This window comes from Dermacentor silvarum, chromosome 7 (assembly GCF_013339745.2).
Source record: "Dermacentor silvarum isolate Dsil-2018 chromosome 7, BIME_Dsil_1.4, whole genome shotgun sequence".
NCBI classification, from domain to species: Eukaryota; Metazoa; Arthropoda; class Arachnida; order Ixodida; family Ixodidae; genus Dermacentor; species Dermacentor silvarum.
This window is the reverse complement of record NC_051160.1, coordinates 55,621,175-55,640,091: the sequence shown is the minus strand read 5'-3', so window position 1 is coordinate 55,640,091 and position 18,917 is coordinate 55,621,175. Positions and strand designations below refer to the sequence as shown.

The 18,917-nt window shown below is 50.4% G+C and overlaps 1 protein-coding gene across 2 annotated transcripts in view; it reads right to left on the bottom strand.

The window, feature by feature from the left end:
* The window catches only part of LOC119458053 (T-complex protein 1 subunit delta), a 79,811-nt gene that overhangs the window by 32,092 nt on the left and 28,802 nt on the right, over positions 1 to 18,917 (bottom strand). Inside the window, exons 8-9 of one of the 2 annotated variants that reach the window (XM_037719849.2) lie at positions 14,830 to 15,064; positions 10,458 to 10,739 (exon numbers count right to left, since the gene is read on the bottom strand). In XM_037719849.2, the coding sequence (XP_037575777.1) occupies positions 10,608 to 10,739; positions 14,830 to 15,064 (367 nt within the window). In that variant the 3' untranslated portion in view covers positions 10,458 to 10,607. Of the gene's footprint in view, positions 1 to 10,457; positions 10,740 to 14,829; positions 15,065 to 18,917 lie in introns of those variants that run through there. The other variant, XM_037719850.2, reaches the window with a different exon arrangement.

Genomic DNA, 18,917 nt, shown 5'->3' with positions numbered 1-18,917 from the left:
GCTCGGACTTTGACGTCGGCAGTGCTTACGTCGAAGGATGCTTTGACCTCACCAAAGCACAATACAACAAGCTCGAAAGGATGCACCGGGAGTGTCTTCCAGTGATCATGGGTCTTCCCCGCCACGCGTGAGTGGAAGACCTGCACCGGTACGCGGGACTTCCTCCACTCAGGGACATTATTATAGAACGCAAGGAGGGACATGACCGCCGTCGACGTTACTCACGCTCTGGACCAGCTCTTAGAGTTAGACGGAGAACGCTTGTCAAACAAGGTGGAAGTGCTTCCGGCTGTTGCTCCTTGGGATGACGTGCAGGTTCGAGTCACGAAGCCTGTCACACGCCGGCAGACGAAAGAGTACCACGACGCTTATCGATCCAAACTTGCAGAACGGGCTGACTTGAAAGAATATGCCATTTTCACAGATGCGGCCTGGGATCCTACTACATCCATAACGGCGCCGGCAGTCGTTAGTGGTGAGCAGCAAGGCGTCCGGATTCACCAACACCAGCAAGAACCGACCATTAAGGCACTTTAATTGCAGGCCATCCTATTTGCCATAGACAAGCTGAAGGAAAAGGCGGGAAATATTACAGAAGGCCACAGTGGCAAAGAGTTCACGATATTCACCGACTCTTTAGATGCCCTAAAGGTACTCACGGCGACGCCCAGAGTAGGCACGTGGGCGCATGATATTAAGGTCGCATGCGCATCCCTTCATCGCGACTCCGGCATGGATGTGCGAATGGACTGGGTCCCGGGGCACTCGGGCAGCATCGGCAACGGTGCGGCCCACAGTGCAGCGAGCGAGCTGTTATTTTCCCGCTCATCTCCCCATGGGCCCACTCCCTCTCATTCCTGTGCGTCTGGATCCGTAGGAGGAGCGCGAGCGGCTTAAAAGTGCAAGCGAAACGGGAGCTGAAGGCGAAGGTACCGCTCAATGCCCACCCTTTGCCCAAGGGGCTTCCTCGGGGCGCGCAAGTCCTGGTGTATAAGGCCAGGACGGGCGCAGCACTCACCGAAGACGTCCTGGCTAAGTGGCGCGCGTACGCCGCTTCAAGGAAGACACGAGGTCATCAGAGGCAACCTTTGGACAATGAGGAGGAGGAAGAGACGGAGGCGAACGTGATGTCAACACCAGTGACGTGCAGTACGTGTGACATCGGTGCTCGACCGACAATCAGAAATCTATTGTGGGACTCTCCCGGCCTCGCGACAGTAAGAGACAAACACAAGGGATGCGGCATTACCTCACTGGAGGCATGGACCACGCCACCTCCTCAGGCCGATGCCCGACGAACTCTCAACTCCTTATGGGAGTTTGTGCGCGAGGCCGGCTTGACCGGCAGGTTATGAATGTGTAGTTTTTTTTCCCTGTGTACCCCGCCATTGACCCTTACCCCTGCTTAGGCCATTGAGCCATCCTTTTCATTAATGTTCATTCTCTCTCCCTCATTTACAATCCCCATATATAGAGAGCAAACGCGATTTCTGCCGTCGCGCGAAAGGCCGTGGGGGGAGGGAGGCGAGGCGACGTTTAGCTGCGGCACCAAATGCGTATTTATAGAAAAACGTTGCGAGGCGAGAACAGTAGCGCACCCAGGATCTCTGTCAGGGGGGGGGGGGGGGGGGGGGGGGGGGGTTGACAGTTTGCCAGTACTATCTAAACAGCACTAATTTCAATTTCTTCACGGGAAATTGTAAAAAAATGCGCTTTTTGCGTACTCGCATACGATTACGCTTCGTACATCTTAGTTGCAACTTGCAGTACTCAAAGACGCAAGTCCCGTTCGACGAGTGTCCCGTTCTGATCTCGTCGAAAACCTCCGAGCCGCCCCCAGAGGCATCGGCAACAGTCACCAACGCCGCGCGCGTTCGGTGCGAACGCGGGCATCGACAACAGTTCCATCGACAACAGATGCCAACAGGGCATCGACAACAGATGCCGACGGCATCGACAACAGTTCTGCGCGTTGCTGGTGCTGCTGCATGTCCAAGTTTATACAGCTGATAAAACTACTATCCTTACTCCGTATAGCTCTCTACTAATTTGCTATCGCAATTGATGCTTCGCCTTTCGGGTGAAACTGCGACAAATTTTTTTCTTTAAATTTCACGCCGGAAGTCGCTTTGATGTAACGGATTTCAAATTATTTTCTTATATGGACCGTACTGGCTCCGTGTGAGTTCTTAAAAACTTGTCATGTGCAATCTTTGGCTTGTCTAGAACACCGATGGACAATTAACTATAGGCTCTTGCAAACGTCAAAATCCACGACAGCGCTAGTGCGCAAACTTCGAGGCGGCAACGCCACCAGCCTTACCTTTTTTGCACCTTTCCTAGCTTAGCTAGCCTCTTCTCGAGGCAATTGGGGGCGAGGATAGGGAGCCTACATGCAACGCCGTTTTAGGGCGGTACGTGACAGCCTTTGTAAAGGGTACTTGCCGCCGCCAGCTAAATTGGCAGGTTAAATCGCTTGCGTAGTATGAGGGATAACGCGACGCACTCCTCGTAGGTTTGGCTGTCGGCGCTCAATAAAAACACCATGCGGGTGCCCTCCTGGTCATTTCTGTAAGTACTCTCCAAGCGAGGGAAGTTTCTTAGTGTCAAAATAATAACCTTGGGCAAACAGAATGCGCAGAATAGTTTACAGGCGCTATCTCTTTACCGAATACGTACAGTGAACGCCCACTGCACGCGGCCGACGCGATGGAGTCCCCCGAACCAGCTTCTTGAGTGAATGGTAGGGAATCACTGTGAGCAGACTATGTGAAATGTGTTCTTATAGTGGGCTGTCTGTATAACAATAAATGGAGCATAACAGAATGAAGCCCCAATGCAGCGATCGCACGGGTTCGCAGCCACCGACTGCGCGTCTGCATGCATGCCCGCGCACAATGCTTAGTTTTCGCACGGAGCCGTGAGCGTTAGGCCGCAGCATATGAATATTTGACATTACACAAGCAGCCATTGTTGCGTAGACGCTATCAGAGCTGTTCAAAAATAATTTCGTTAGAATTTGGACGCTACACGGCGACTCGTGATGTGCCATCGTGACGATTCAATAATTTTTTTGTTGCGATAGCAATTATATGGACACTCAAAGCGGATTTCTGCCGTAGGCGTCGCCGTGAGGTTCCGTATGACGTTGCCGCGCTCCGGACGCTGTATGTGCGAGTGAAAGGGCGCGAGGGACGCGCGCTTTCACGGGGAGCGAACGCACGTCGGAGAGCAAACGCGCGTTCTGCGCCGCGCTCCCTGAAGGGCTGCAGAATTAAGGGTCTCTTTCCTCCTTTAAAAAGCCCCTCCATACGCGTTTTCGCCGGCCAGAAGCGGCGGTGGCGCGTGGATGGAGGGGCTTTAGACGTACCCAAAGAGCAAACGCGACTTCTTTCGTCGCGCGAAAGGCCGTAGGGGGACGGGAGGGAGGGGAGGTTTGGCTGCTGCACAAAATGCGTATTTATATAAAACCGTCGAGGCGAGAAGGTGGGTAAGATTTTCGACGCTGCTCGACGAGTGTCCCCTTCTGATCTCGTCGAAAACCTCCGAGCCGCCCCCAGAGGCCCTGGCTAAAGCCCCTATATAAAAAAGTAGCGTCACGCTTTGAAGAAAGCCGCCACCTCCTCGCTCACCCTGTCCGAGGCCGACGCCGCGTCGGTATTGGCCTAATGGCATCACGTGGACCGCCTAGCCCCCGGGCGCTGGCTGCGTTTGGTTACGATCACGGTCCATCGCCATTTTCGCCCGAGAAGCGTCTACCGACTGGCGAGGAGCACGACGATAGCGACGAACACAGTCGGCGATCGTCGAATCTGATCAGCGGCGAAAGATAAACAAGTGCACGTGTTTCAAGCGGTGTAGGCGGCGCAACGGTCGAAAAAGGAGCGCGAAAGAGAGGAGAAACGAGGAGGAGGGAAGGCGGAGGAGGAGAGTGTCGCTACTTTTTATATATAGGGACTTTAGCCCTGGCAAGTCACCAACGCCGCGCGCGTTCGGTGCGAACGCGGGAAAAACGGCTACAACAGTTCTGCGTGTTGCTTGTGCTGCTGCACGTCCAAGTTTATACAGCTGACAAAACTACTATCCTTACTCCGTATAGCTCTCTACTAAGTTGCTATCGCAATTGATGCTTCGCCTTTCGGGTGAAACTGCGACCATTTTTTTTTTTTTTGTCTTCTATGTCTTGGACATTTCAATACCGTTATTTCTCAAGCTGCATCGCACCGTATGTTTGTCGGTCTTCTCAGCGAGGAATTTACCGGTGCTTCTTTTTGTTAATCCAGTACATTCATTGTTCGGTGCTAACACAAACATGAGGATATGCCACGCCTTTTTTGAATGTGCTTTTTACGGTTCCCTTTTGATTCGGGTGAACTTGCCACTATCTAGCATCAACAAGTTCATAAACCAAATCTTCATGATATAACCGGGCAGTGCGCACTTTCTGCTACTTAGCGAACATCGCAGCCCCAACGCCGTAGCAGAAATCTCCCTCGCGGAAGTGCTTGATACACTCTCGAGTTGCAGCCGATGGCTGCTTGCCGGTTCGAAGTTTGGCAATACAAGGCACACGCAGCTTCTTGGCCTGCAGGTATATGAGCTGTCGGGCTACGTGCCCGAGAGCCACGATCAGCTGCCCGACCAGAACGCCACCACCGTCGGCCCGTGCTGCCGAGCCGCCTGTCTTCTCCCTCCGAGCCCGAGCTGCCACGCTCTGGCAGCCTGTACCAGGGGCGTAGCCAGAAATTTTTTTCGGGGGGGGTTCACCGGCCCGACCGGGGGGGGGGGGGGGGGGTGGAGGGGGCAAGCGTCTGCTTTCCTCTACGTGGCGTGATCGATAATAAATATCGGTAGATTAAGCAGACTCTATACTAGAGCACTGCACGGGCTCGGGCTTACCCGAAAGCCCGGGCCCGGCCCGGCCCGTGGGCCGGGCCGGGCCGGGTAGAGGAGTTTTTTCACGGGCTCGGGCCGGGCTCGGGCACGGCGTCTGCTTTTTGACTCGGGCCCGGGCCGGGCTCGGGTTTTTTGACGCGGGCCCGGGCAGGGCTCGGGCTTTCTGCGAGATCTTCTCGGGCTTCTCAACTCTGAAAAACATGTATTTTTCGGTCTCGGGCCGGGTTCGGGCCGGTTTCGGGTCGGGCTCGGGCCGGGCTCGGGCTTAAGGTAAAGGGGTGGCGGGCCGGGCCGGGCGGGTAACGTAGATTATTTCCGGGCCCGGGCCGGGCCCGGGTCTCGCCATAAAAGTTTTGATCGGGCTCGGGCGGGCCGCCCAATGTGAAAACGGGCCCGGGCCGGGCCCGGGCCGCAAAAATTGGCCCGTGCAGTGCTCTACTCTATACATGTATCTCAAAGACATGGGACCCCCCCCCCCCCCCCCCCCCCCTCGCGTGTGCTTGTGAAGAAATTAAGTAAAACGTAAAGCAAGCTCAGTCAAATACAGTAAGCACGACAGGCACAGTGGGCGTTTGGAGCAACGGTCTCTCATCGCGCCACTGAATGGACCAGTCTTCGAAAACGCATCATTGAGACGACCCGCCCGATCGGAGAAGCCATCATTAATTGTTAATCTTCGTTAAGCGTAGGTGGCGTCGTCCTCGTCGGGGCGAAGTGCGTTCCACAAGTCAAGGTCGGCTATACACGTGAAAATGTATGCGTGACCAGGCTATACATACTCCCATAGCAATAACTTGTTCGCTGCGTCTTTGCGCTAGAAAACTTAAGTACGCACAAAAACGGGGAAGGCTTGTTTTCTTTCGAAGCTTTCGTCGCCCTGCTCCCTCATACGAGAGGGTTGCATTTCCTGCGGCAAGTGCATGGGCCGCTTTGTCTTCCGCTGTGTGCGAGTCTCCAGCCGTCATTTGCCTTTACGTCAACAGATTCAGAATTGTACAGAATATTTCACCGCACAGCATAGATATGGCATGTGTACGCATTTTAAGTAGTGCGTGCAACTCATTTCTGCTTCACTTACGCCGGTGCAAACAGGAAACGGCCTTGTACCTCACAGGATCTCGACTGATTGGTGTACTAGTGATTAGAGCACTGCACAGGCTCGGGCTTACCCGAAAGCCCGGGCCCGGCCCGGCCCGGCCCGTGGGCGGGGCCGGGCCGGGTAGAACAGTCTTTTCACGGGCTCGGGCCGGGCTCGGGTTTTTTGACGCGGGTCCGGGCCGGGCTCGGGCTTTCTGGTGGTGTGCATGTAACGTGCAGCGAGTTATTCTCGGGCGTCTCAACTCTGAAAAACATTATTTTTCGGTCTCGGGCCGGGTTCGGGCCGGTTTCGAGTCGGGCTCAGGCCGGGTTCGGGCCTAAGGTAAAGGGGTGGCGGGCCGGGCCGGGCGGGTAACGTAGATTATTTCCGGGCCCGGGCCGGGCCCAGGTCTCGCCATAAATGTTTTGATCTGGCTCGGGCGGGCCGCCCAACGTAAAAACGGGCCCGGGCCGGGCCCGGGCTGAAAAAATCGGCCCGTGCAGTGCTCTAGTAGTGATGCAGGAATGAACTCCGGTCTTGTTCAGTGCATAGTGCACATAACCAATTTCTCAGGACGCGTGAACTCCGACGAGAACTGTCAGCGCCTGCAACAAGAGTTTACTTACGCTGTACTGCGCACAGCAGTAATCCATGCTTGTCGGCTGTCTGTTTCGTTCATTCTGTTGCGAGTCGGTGGAATTTCACTGCTGGCATCAACCCCTTCGTGTGTACATTGCTGGTTTGGGATTCCACAACACAACAGCAACTACCAGCCTTGCGCAATTGCTGGTTTGGGATTCAACAACACTACAGTAACAACCAGCCTTCCGTAGGGGCGCAATCGCATACAAGAGACGTTTCGCGCGCAGACTGGCTACGTTCACACTTGGGAAGCGGCAAGCGGGCGGAAAGGCCAAAGCTGCCGGAAAATCTTTTCCGCGCATGTCCAAGTTGTTCACATATGTTTTGCTACCGCCGCTGCCGCTTTCGTCCACATCCATCTAGTCTGCGTACGTTTGTCGGCGTGGTGGCGCTCATTATCGCATTATTTCGAGCGGTATGTTCACTCATTGACCCACCCGTCATTAAAAGTGATCATTTTGTGCAACTTCGCGTGTCATTTGCGACCTTAGGTAAATTCCTCGTTGGCGTTCCGTGATTCTCCTCACACGGGCGCGGTAGCGCTGAGTCACAGGTTGGTGCCTTGGCGTGATTATATTTCTTTAATAGCTTTTATTTACAAGTTGTAATAACATTTCATCATTTCGTATTATTGTCGGCGCCTCCAGGACACCAAAGCGGCAACGGGAACACCAAAGCTAAAACGCGGGCTGGCCCTTGTGTTGGAGCTCGCCAAAGCCTGCGCGTCCTACGTGAGACCTACGCTCCCAATCTATCGTCGCGACGAGAAAAGCACCCCGCGACTTCTGCAACATACCGTGCACGTGCACGAATTATGGAGCGCCAACGAGGAATCTGCCCAACTATTGTCTGCCATGGAAGTGGAAGAAGAAATGGCTTTTATACTTCTACCTACTTGTTTTCTAGAAATGGACAATGAATAAACGGAAGACGCGGACACCTTGGAAACGGTGGTGGTGGGTTCGCCTGGCTTTGCAAAAGCGTGAGAAGTTGGGTCACGCCAAGGCTACGTTGCCGCACCTCCGGTCGCGCGACATACTATCGCGAGTATTGCTGACAGTACGTTTTAGTACCACTCTTGTCGTAGAGCAAGAGGTGGTTCTTGATCGCGTCTATCAGCATTGCAGCCTACACTTTTGGTGCCATGTTCAATTTTACGACCGGTTGTTTACATGCTAGTGTAGCTTCCGGTCGAGCAGAACGATTTTCCGCTGCGTTTCCGCTTCGCCATAGCGAAAAAATCGGTCGGAGACCGATTTGGCTCGCCGCTTGTTTTTCTGCCTGTTTGGCCGCCTATAGCGGGTGGATTTTTGCAAGATTTTGCCGCTTCCGACAGCTCCGAGACCAAGTGTGAACGTAGGCTAAGATCCTGCGCGAGCGCGGCCTAACCGGCACCTGAAGGGAAGCGGCGGAAATGTATACGGGAATTTCGACCACCTGGGGTCTTTAACGTGCACCTAAATTTAAGTAAACGCCTTCATCTAAAATGCGGCTGCCGCATTTGTTGCTTCAGAATGCGGCCGCCACATTCTCGCCCAAAACCTCAGAGAGCGTCAAAGCCTTCACAAACACCGTGACAGTTTTTTTTTTCATATGCAGAAATGATTCGCTGTAAATTACCAACCCAAACGGAAGCGCCCAGGAATGAAATTGTGATATAGTACCACCGGTTCCTTGAATTATGTCAGCGCGAAGCGACGTGAACAAAGGGTGGGTAAGTGGGGCGGGGGGGGGGGGGGGGGGTGTCGCTGAAAACATTTCGGGGGGGGGGGGGGTTTGAACTCCCCCAACGCCCCCCCCCCCTCCCCCCTGGCTACGCCCCTGGCCTGTACGACGCTACGTGTGAAGGCCGACACCGGGCTTCGTTGCGTACGTCCGGCGCTGCGGCATCGAGCAGTAGCCTACCATTTTGGATGCCTTCAAAGGCAGTCACTACTTATTATAGTGCCTTCAAGTTTTGTCAAGCAGACACCCGAAGCGGGAAAACATCCCTTTAAGGGGAGAGGCGGGTCAGAAAACGGCGATTTTCATTAAAGAAATAGGTTTTGTGTTTTTAGTTGTTTCAGCAACATTGATCTCCTATTTCACATATGAAGAAATCAGAGCCAGAAATGATCGGGAAAAGTATAATAAACTCGGTTGAAGCACTCGAGGGGGCAAGAAAAGGCACAGATATGACACATATTCAAGCGCGCGATGCGTCAAACCGCGGTGTCGCACGCCATTGGGCTCATGCAAGGTGGTAGGCCTAAGCTTTTTCTCTCCAAGGTTATATTTGCCGCATCACAATCTCCCCGGTAAGTAATAATAATAATTAACAGAAGTAAACAACTTTTGTAACTTTCAATTGCATTTTTCTCAACTTCATATTTTGAGCAAAACAAGGCGTTTGTGCACAACATTTTATGTACTTATTGTGGTCCAATCAAGACATTTGATGGGCGTAATTTTTAGGATATGTAGAATGCCCTTATCTAGGATTTAATGCAATCACTTAATTTTTTAAGGATGAAAATTTTTAATGTACTCGGGCACCAGCCACTGAATATGAAGCACCAGATACGAAATTCTCTTAAATTGTTGCCTGTAAAGGGAATCGCATTATCTTGCTTATTAGCACTCAGTGGAGTGTTAGGATTAAGAAAAACAATTTTGCACTGCTCCATCATGCTAACTGCTAAGTCCAGCAGCTGCACAAACATGCACTGCTTATCACTTATGCATGGCACTTAGGACATGAAAGCATCGAGATATCCTAAAACTAAAAGTAGATCTCGAATGAAGAGATCAAGCTCTATAAGTGGTAGAATTTTTATTCGCCCAACATCATTATTTAAAAAGAAATGTTGCTGAGGAGCATCTCCCCTAATCAGAACGGGAGCGCAGGTGGGACTTTCGTTTTCAGCTCGCTTACGAAGCAGACGACGCGGCCTCTGTGTCCACGCGTTCCCTCATACCACGTCAAGCCTACGGTGGCGCCAGCTTTTCCAGTGGTGGAGCTCGCCCCCAATAGTGGCGTTTTTGGTATTGTAAAAGGGGTCATCTAATACAACTGAAAAATTTTCCGTTCCTGCGGCGAGCATCGGCGTCCCTCGTAGCCGGGCACAGCAAAGGATGAACGCGAACACTGAGCGCAGCGGGAGATGCAAGACGGCAACAGAGAAGAGGGCGAGAAAGGCGGAACCACGAGGCAGAGGGCAGCACACAAACTTGGCATAGCAAATACAGACAAGTAACATTATCTTTAGATCACAGGGACTTATTCAGCGATCGTAATTTCACCTGCTTTCAGAACTAATCTGCATGAACTTGCTCAAGTACTCTCTTGCATCCTTTCACAATTGCACGACTTTCACGTTAAGTTTAGAGACCAACAAACTAATTTTCTTGCAAATTTTCCTGGAGCTTAAAACAATGTTCAGTAAACAGGATCACCAAGCCCTGTAGCACACATGGCAAACACGTTCAAGCAACACAGCAGTTCACGCAGTCAGGCTTCATGCTGAAAAGTTACTCCACGCATGCTTTGCATGTAACATGAGTTGAGAAAAGATCAGTTGGTAAGAATTTGCTTGAATGACTGCGATTAAATGCCGACGCACAGAGGCTCACCCATATTGTCATTGTCTTGTAGATGTGGAAGCACTGCTTTCTTTTCTGTTAAGCATGAGCACTGAAATCCCCCAACCAGATACAAAACGAGCTAGGGCAGGCAGGGCCACCCTTGCTTTAGCCTAGAATAGCAACAGTTCACGAGATGTCACAGAACAACTTTCTTTGCGTTGTGAATATGGGATGAAATAAACGAGGTTTTTCATAGGCTTATAAAACAGGCAGGACAAAGAGTTCAGAAAGCACTTTTATTTAGCGAGGCCCGGCCATTGTTGATGGGCCTGCCACAAAATGTCTTGCTTTCTTTTTGGCTTCAGGTGAGAGACGAAGAGGCAGAGCCCAGCTGCTGCCTGGGTGTTGTGTTGGTGGTGTTCGCAAGTCAGCGCATGGTCTGGACAATGTCGTCTATCTTGAGGATACTACGCACGGTCTCGGACGCCAGAGTGATTGCACTCACAGATACCAGCAGGGGCTGTACCACATTCTCCTCCAAGATGTTGGTCACGGAGCCCTGCATATTAGTAAATTTGTGAACGCAGACATTTGCAATACAGGCGCCAAATGCAACCCTTGTTTGAATGACACCAAACTTGAGGCTAAGGTGGTACGTTATGTAGCCAGCACACACACATCAGAAAGCTTGCATCACAGATCACCGTGGAGACTCATAGGGGTCTTAAGGCGAAATGGCAAAAGTCATCACATACATGTGCATGGCTGGCATCACAACAGCTGTTGACAAATGCCAACATAGCAATGAGGCATTCGTACAAGGTCTTATCATGATTACTAGCAAGATATCTGGTGCCAACGCTGCAGCAGAAAAGTATGGCAGTGATCAAAACTTTATACTTTGGCTTTAAACATATTGTGGCTTCTTATGCACTGTCTTGAAGCCAGCCTCACAACTTCCAATTATTGTGAATGCTACCATTTGACTACATTTTAGAGCCTCTTGCTGCAGGTTTATCTACATCGGAAGTTATTCACCTAGCCTTGCTGCTACTGCAAAATACCAGCTATATTAATGACAGGACACAATAAAAAACTACCACTCTAAGAAACTACATTTAGCACTAGGAGCTGCATTATTTCCATTACGGCAGTCAAATCAGGATTTGAACGATAGTGCATTTCATTTTCATGTCCACGTTTTGATCATACTTTGTGGCTTCCTTATATATTTACCATTTAGAACCTAATCATTTAAAATTTGCAATGGGGAAATGAGCAGCCTTGTACTACTTAGCATTTAAGTACAGTCGAACCCACTTATAACAGTATTTAAGTGCCATGAAAATTCCATTGTTATAACCGATAATTGTTATAATCAATTTGCAAAAAAAAATCAAAATAGGGGGACAGCAGAGCTGTTCTGAGAAAACTATAATGGCGGGGAGGCCAGTGCCCCTCCTCACCACTTCCCTCCATCCGGCTGCTGATTGTGTTGACTTGTTTAACTGTTTTTTTTATTCTGCTTCCTGCGCGCTCCGACCCGCCTGTAACAAGCCGCGACAGTCAGCGTTCAAGAATAGCACTGCTATAACTGCAAAGCGAGCAACGGGGACGAATTACAGTAAAAGATTGAGGACCTTAACCAAGAAAGTGTAAGAGTGGGGTTGAAGATTAATATGCAGAAGACAAAGATAATGTTCAATAGCCTGGCAAGGGAACAAGATTTCAGGATCACCAGTCAGCCTCTAGAGTCTGTAAAGGAGTACGTTTATCTAGGTCAATTACTCACAGGGGACCCTGATCACGAGAAAGACATTTACAGAAGAAAAATTGGGCTGGAGTGCATACGGCAGGCATTACCAAATTCTGATTGGGAGCTTACCATTGTAGTTGAAAAGTGTACGATCATTGCATTCTACCGGTGCTAACATATGGGGCAGAAACTTTGAGGTTAACAAAGAAGCTTGAGAACAAGTTAAGGACCTCACAAAGACGGAACGTAAAATGTTAGGCCTAACGTTAAGAGATGTGTAGATCGGAGAACAAACGGGGAAACCGATATTCTAGTTGACATTAAGCAGAAAAAATGGAGCTGGGCAGGCCATGCAATGTGTAGGATGGATAACTGGTGGACCATTAGAATTACAGAATGGATACCAAGAGAAGGGAAGCGCAGTCGAGGAAGGCAGAAAACTAGGTGGGGTGATGAAGTTGGAATCAGCTGGCGCAAGAAGGCGTAATTGGACATCACAGGGAGATGCCTTCATCCTGCAGTGGACATAAATATAGAATGATGATGATGAACTGCAAAGCGGGGTCACGGGCGGCAAGTGACATGAGCTCCGCCGAGGCATCACTTTAGTGGCCTCAAAAGGGGCCTTTTAAAAAAACGCTTAACCTTGCACTCGGCTGCGCAACGCTTGAAACAGCGAAGCTGGGCAATCGTAGCCCAGCATTTTCCGGAAGTGCGCGCAAACTTTTCATCTTATTACTCACGATGATGGTAATTTCTTTTCGCGCGTCTCGGACTTACGGCCATCACTGTGCATTGCATAGCACAGCTTGCAACACCGACACCATGTTCCAATGCCGACACCGCGTTCCAGGAGTCCCGCTCCATGAATGCGTCTCTCTCTCGCTCTCATAGCGTGCAAGACCTCTTCACCTTGCAGAGCACGAGCGCACGAATGCGCCAGCTATGCACAAAGACGACAACGCTCGAACGCAATCATATGGTTCGCATAAATGCATGCTCTGCAGGCGTCGCTGTATAGCCTAGTGGTTACAACGCTCGCTTTGCGACCGGGGGTACGCAGGTTCGAATCCCGCCTTGGCAAGGAAATCATTTTTTTCTTTCTTGATAGTTTCTTGCTACGCACCACAAATTATGGCTGGCTTAAACAGCTTCGCTGTTAAAATGCGAGAAGGTTGCCGCGGCAGCCTCTCAGCTTGAGAAATCCAGAAGTAACGCTGCGGCGAGATCACCACAAGCATATCTCCACGTACTTCTCACTGGCTTGCACGAGAAAACCCCTTGTCCGTCAGTTTTGCTTGCTTTATGTGAAGCTTGCAGACATCCTTCTCCAAGGCATCCAGGTGCTCCATGTAATCAGCGGAAGATCCCTCACAAAAAATGAATCCCCAGAGGGACTGAATCATCTGCAGGGCCTCCTTCGAGGACAACGTTGAGGCAGCCTGCCCTACGGCGTCATCGCTGCTGCAGTCACTGTCGTTATCAGATCCAAGCACGTTCACAACGATCGCCTCATCGGTTAGAAGCACTTCATTTCCAAATCCAAAGCACTTCTTTTCACCGGCAACGTCGTGCATTGCTGATGATCAGCAGGCAGATCAGCCATCTTCTGTTTCAGCGGCAAGTCAAACGAGGCTGAGAAACCACATGGTCAGGAAAGACTTTGACGCAACCAACAAAGACGAGCACAAGTGACTGAACCTGTTGGCAGAACTGCGCAGAATGAGGCGCTAGCCAGCCAACGAGTGATCTGGGAGGAGCGCCCAAATGGTGCCCAGCGCTGTCAGCCCAGCCCACTCGTGTTTGGAGGAGTGGAAGAGCAATGGGAGAGAGGCACGCAAGGCTGGCGATGCGGAGAAGGCCGGAAAATAACTCGCAGATGTGAGCAGCGGCTCAAATTTCTCTTTCTTTTTAGAGCGCAGCTAAGGCGCCCGTTCCTGTGGCACGCATCTGCGTTCCTCGTAACTAAGTGAACGAGCACAGCAAAGGATAAAAGAGCAAACATGGAGCGCAGCGGGAGATGAAAGACGGCAATAGCATAGAGGAAGGTGCAACAAAACCATGAGGCGGAGGAGGAGGGTATGGCGAAAGCATGAGAAGAAATGCCCAGTACCACCAAGACAGACTCCGCGGTGACGATTACGAGATGGTGCCAGAGTAGCGCGCGTAAGACATATGGAAACAAAGCGCTGCATGAGCGGAGGTCTGTTAGAGGCACATGCTGCGAATCGCGCCCATTCATCACCCACACGCTGCCTCTTGCCATCTCCCGCGACACACTTTGCTCCATTTGCAACGTGCCGAACGAGACAGATTGTCCACGCCAGCCAATATATCGTGAAATGAATACACGTATAGAGTTGCACTCAAATTTTGCATTAGAGAGTATCGCAATTGTCTGTGAATTTTTCTCTTCGAGGATTTCACATTCCATTACCTTTCGGCATGGACACCCAGTAGCCAGACTTCCATCTTTATAACGAAAAATGTGGCATGGAGGCATTGCAGTAAGCAGGTTATTTCACCATAGAAAAAACACGAAAGTTGACGTAGCAGCTTTTCATTGTTATAACTAATATATTGTAAGAACCAGTGTCGTTATATGTGGGTTCCACTGTATATCAATAGTTATTTGTTCAAAACCCAACTGACAAAAGATTTTCTACAACCCACCCCTGCTACCTTGAACGAAATTTCATCTCAAACAAGCCTGTGGTATAGCTGAAATAGCATTTTAGCAACACCCTTCAACTGGCCAAAGGCTATCACCAGCATACTTTCCAAAAGCCGTTGCACAGTGAAACTTGACGAGACAATCGTCCATTGCATCTCAACATGGACTAGTGTGATGGAACTAACACAGCAACCCCAAAGAACCTTTCCCGAGACTCACCTTGCGCACGTTGATGCCAGAATCACGGTCTCCCTGGGCGTGCCTGTTGCGGAGCTCGGTGACGGTGGCGATTGGGTGCAGGCCGGCATTCTCGGCGAGCGTGTATGGCACCACCTCCAGGGCCTCGGCAAAGGCCCGCACGCAGTGGGCCTCCAGGCCACGCAAGGTGCGCGCCCTCTCCCCAAGCCGCAGCGACATTTCCATCTCAGGAGCACCGCCGCCCGCTATCAGGGCCCTGCACACGTGGTACAGATGGTGCCACACAAGCTGTGATTATCGAGGCAGCTTGGAAATAGGTGGTGTCTAAAACATGGCAGCAATAACATGTTTCCAGCCCCCCAATCAGATTTGGCAAATGCATAGGCTTCGAGATTTGCTTTTGTTACTCTCGGGTAACCATTGCTGGGGCATGGGGGTGGAACACCACCTACACCTGGGTGGCACCACATAGACTCAAGACAAGGGGCTAAGCCATCTCGAGTCAAGTGTGTGGCCCTTTCGTTACTGCACTTCTTTCACCAAGCTGAGATCATAAAGGGTGCACTTGCATAAAGACGGACGATGAGCCAAACTCATCCAGTGTTCTATTTTTCATGCAACCTATAAGACGATTTGACCTTGCCGACTGCTCTGTGCTTTTGCGAACAACACCAGATGGTGCAAGGAGCCCGTTAATGAGCGAAGTTAGGAACATGCTGGCGAAATGTGCGTTGAAGTCTGTGAGCAGAGAATGACACTTCTGTTATGGTGTTAAATATATTTTTCTCATAAACAATATTTTTTTTGGTTTTGGCTTATATATTGAACAGAACTGTTGATACTTAAAAAAAAACAACTTTAGCTTGTTTTTTTACTTTCTTTTACTGTCACTGAAGGGTTAAAGGCTAACTGCAATTAAAGTTCACTTTAGATTAAATTGTCAAACAAGGGTGGTGTACACTATTGAAGAATTCTTGGCAAAGCTACAAAAAAAAAAAAAAACGGCCTTTATATAGCATCTTGGCAAAGGACACTGGCACATGGATGTTGGTAGGCGTGATGCGTATCCCAGAACATGGCTTCCGAGATGTTTAGCATGCTGCGGGCATAGAGCTTCTCCCTGTATTACCTAGAGCAGGGGTTCTCAGGTACGTTCATCCCAGGGAACCCTGCTAAGCTCCATAAAGTGCCAAGGAACCCCCCCCCCCCCCCCTATTTAACCGAATTATCAAGGGTATCAAGAAAACAAACAAATGCTGCACTACGTCAACACGCTTTTATTTACTCAATGAATCGTCAAATCTTGTTTCTATTTAGCACAAGACCAGTGTGGAAGCTGAAATTCTCTTCATCTCATGACTGATTAGTGCTAGCAGCGGCGAAGGCCTCGCGACATCCTTCGCAGCGCGCGTTTTCATCTGAGACGCGCTTTGCACCAATGGGCGCACATCCCGATTATTTTTTCGCCACTCAGCTGCTCACCAACAAATTGTCCGTCCATCGCGAAGTAGCCGGTGCTTTTTATCTTCGACAGCTTTGCACTGAGTAAAAGCGAAACTACTGCTTGCCGCAACCGCTGTCGACGAAACCGCGGCCGCTATCGACGTAATCATGGACGGCGACCTTGCGGTTCAGAAGGCAGGCGGCTGACAGACGCACCAAGTCAAAATGAAACTACCTTTCGCTACAAGAAGTGCGGACGAAACTGGGGTCGCTATTGACGCTGCCATGGGAGGCGACTACGCAGTTGTGAAGGCACGCAGCCGACGCGCGCATCGAGTGAAAACGCAACTACTATTTGCCCCAACCGCTGAGGACGAAACTGCGGTGGTTATCGACGCGATCAGAGATAGCGACTACGCACTTACGGAGGCACGCGGCTGGCCGCCAACGCAGTGTTACGCGCGGCGATAAACGCAAGAATAAAGGCTTTAAAGGCACAATTAGGCAGGAAGCGCTTCGGCGTTGCTGTCAGTCACGTGCCGCGTACGATTGCCGCTGAGGACCACGGTGCAAGCTGAGGACCACGGCGATGCGGACTGCGCCGCTTCGTTTCGGTTGGACTGCTACTGCCGTTCTTGCTCTTCTGCGGCGCGCATTTGCGGTTCTCCGCGTTTTTTTTTTTTTTAAATTTTCCTCCAACGTATAGGTCAGTGCGCACGCTATCGGCACCTACCCTATCTACAAATAGGAGAAAGGCACATGGGGGTAAGTTACGGCCTCCGAGATTCAAGTGCGAAAGCTTAGGCGCGCTGCCCGTTCTCAGAGGTTGGGTGGCTACAAGCTGCTTGCGTATTTATTGCGCAGTTTGCGCGTTGCTGTTACGCACTGTGATGTGCTTTTTGACACTCGGGCATGGGTAATGGAGGTTCTTTGGATCAAGCGCACCTCGTGTTCGCCGTTTTAGACACTTGTCGAGAGCGGGACCAGGGAAAATTTATCAGTGGCTCGCGGAACCCCGAGCAGGGGCCTGCGGAACCGGTAGGTTCCACGGAACCCACTTTGAGAACCCATGACCTAGAGGGTAACCTGGCGCTGCTGCGCCGTTGTATGCACAGGAATGCCAGTACATGGCGACTTCGGATTTGCATCATTCTCGAAGAGCCAGACACCTTAAAGACGCGCCTAGCTAGCACCGTTCCGACTGTCACAATGATTCATTTTCTACTATAACAGCACGCTGAGTGCTGTTTTACCTTTATTATTACAAAAAGACGCGTTTTGTTTAATTATGAAGACTTGTGATTGGATGTACAATTATATAAACGTAAAAAGTTATCAGCGGGCTGTTAAAGTTGGAGGACAGACGACATGATTCCCGCTCGCTTTTGAACAGTTTGTCGTCTGTTTTTGCTTTTGTTTGCTTGATTATGCATTACAGGTCAGTAAACTTTATTGAAATATGTACTATATGTGAATGAAAATCTTTTATGAAGATTTTATTATAACGCATTACCTGTGTAGCCATATCCACGTTTTAGATGAAGCCTCGTACAAAACCAGCCAACACAAGCCTCCCGCAACCATCACGGTCATTCCCATGACGGCACAGCGCTCATTAGAAAACTCCCATAGACGGTGGTGCCAGATTTCCCTCTGGGTAATATAGTGGCAAACTCTATGGCTGCGGGCACTACCCAATCTCGGAGGTCACGCCCAGGCACAGCCACTGGTTCTCTATGTTCGGCATTATTTCCAGTTAGCAGTAATCACGGGAGTTTTTTTTAGTTTGAGAATCAAAAACATCTATGGCAAACAAGTTCTACGTTTCATAATGAAGTCCTCAATGCACACACAATGGTGCGCACATTGAAGCACCCTACGTCTCTAAATAATAGCCTGCAGGGGTGGCAGAACATGGTTGGTGGTAAGCCGTTGTGGGAAGAACGTCCTCAATATGTTCTTTTGCCAACAGGCGTGGAGATTTGGTGCGAGATCCTGAACACGGGCAGGAATGACAGCTGCACACATGAAGTGGGGTTCGAGACCGTATGTGCGCTTACTGGATGGAAAAACGAACTATGGGATTTCACGTGCCAAAACAACGATTTGATTAAAGCACGCTGTAGTGGGGGACTCCAGATTAATTTTGACCACCTGGATTTCATTAATGTGCACACAATGCATGGCACACAAACGCTTTTGCATCTCACTCCCATTCCATTACGGCCGCCGCGACCGAGGTTAAAGCCTTGACCTCCAGCTCCACAGTGCAACGTCACAGCCACTGAGCTGCGGCAGCAGATAAGAACGGCGTAAGCTTGTGCCTTGGAATAAGGCTCCAAAGTGAGCTTACTCAACATATCCTAAGCAGCATTGTGGCGTCAAAGGAGGCAGAGAGAGAAGAGTGGTAAGCCAAGCATGATGGCACAATTTACGCGGGGCTCTTAGTACTTATCTTGCTTTTCACGCTTCCCTTAGTCCAACACCCAATTAGCCTACTTATAATATGTCTGCAAAGAGCCCTCTGCTCAAAAGTGCTTCCTCGCCCTTGCCACACATCAGAACCTTCACAATACAATTCATCGATGCCCTCAGAGGTGTCCTAAGGCATTAGTGGAATGGTTTCATCACGTGCGTGGCAAAATGGTGGCGACATGTACCGGTGA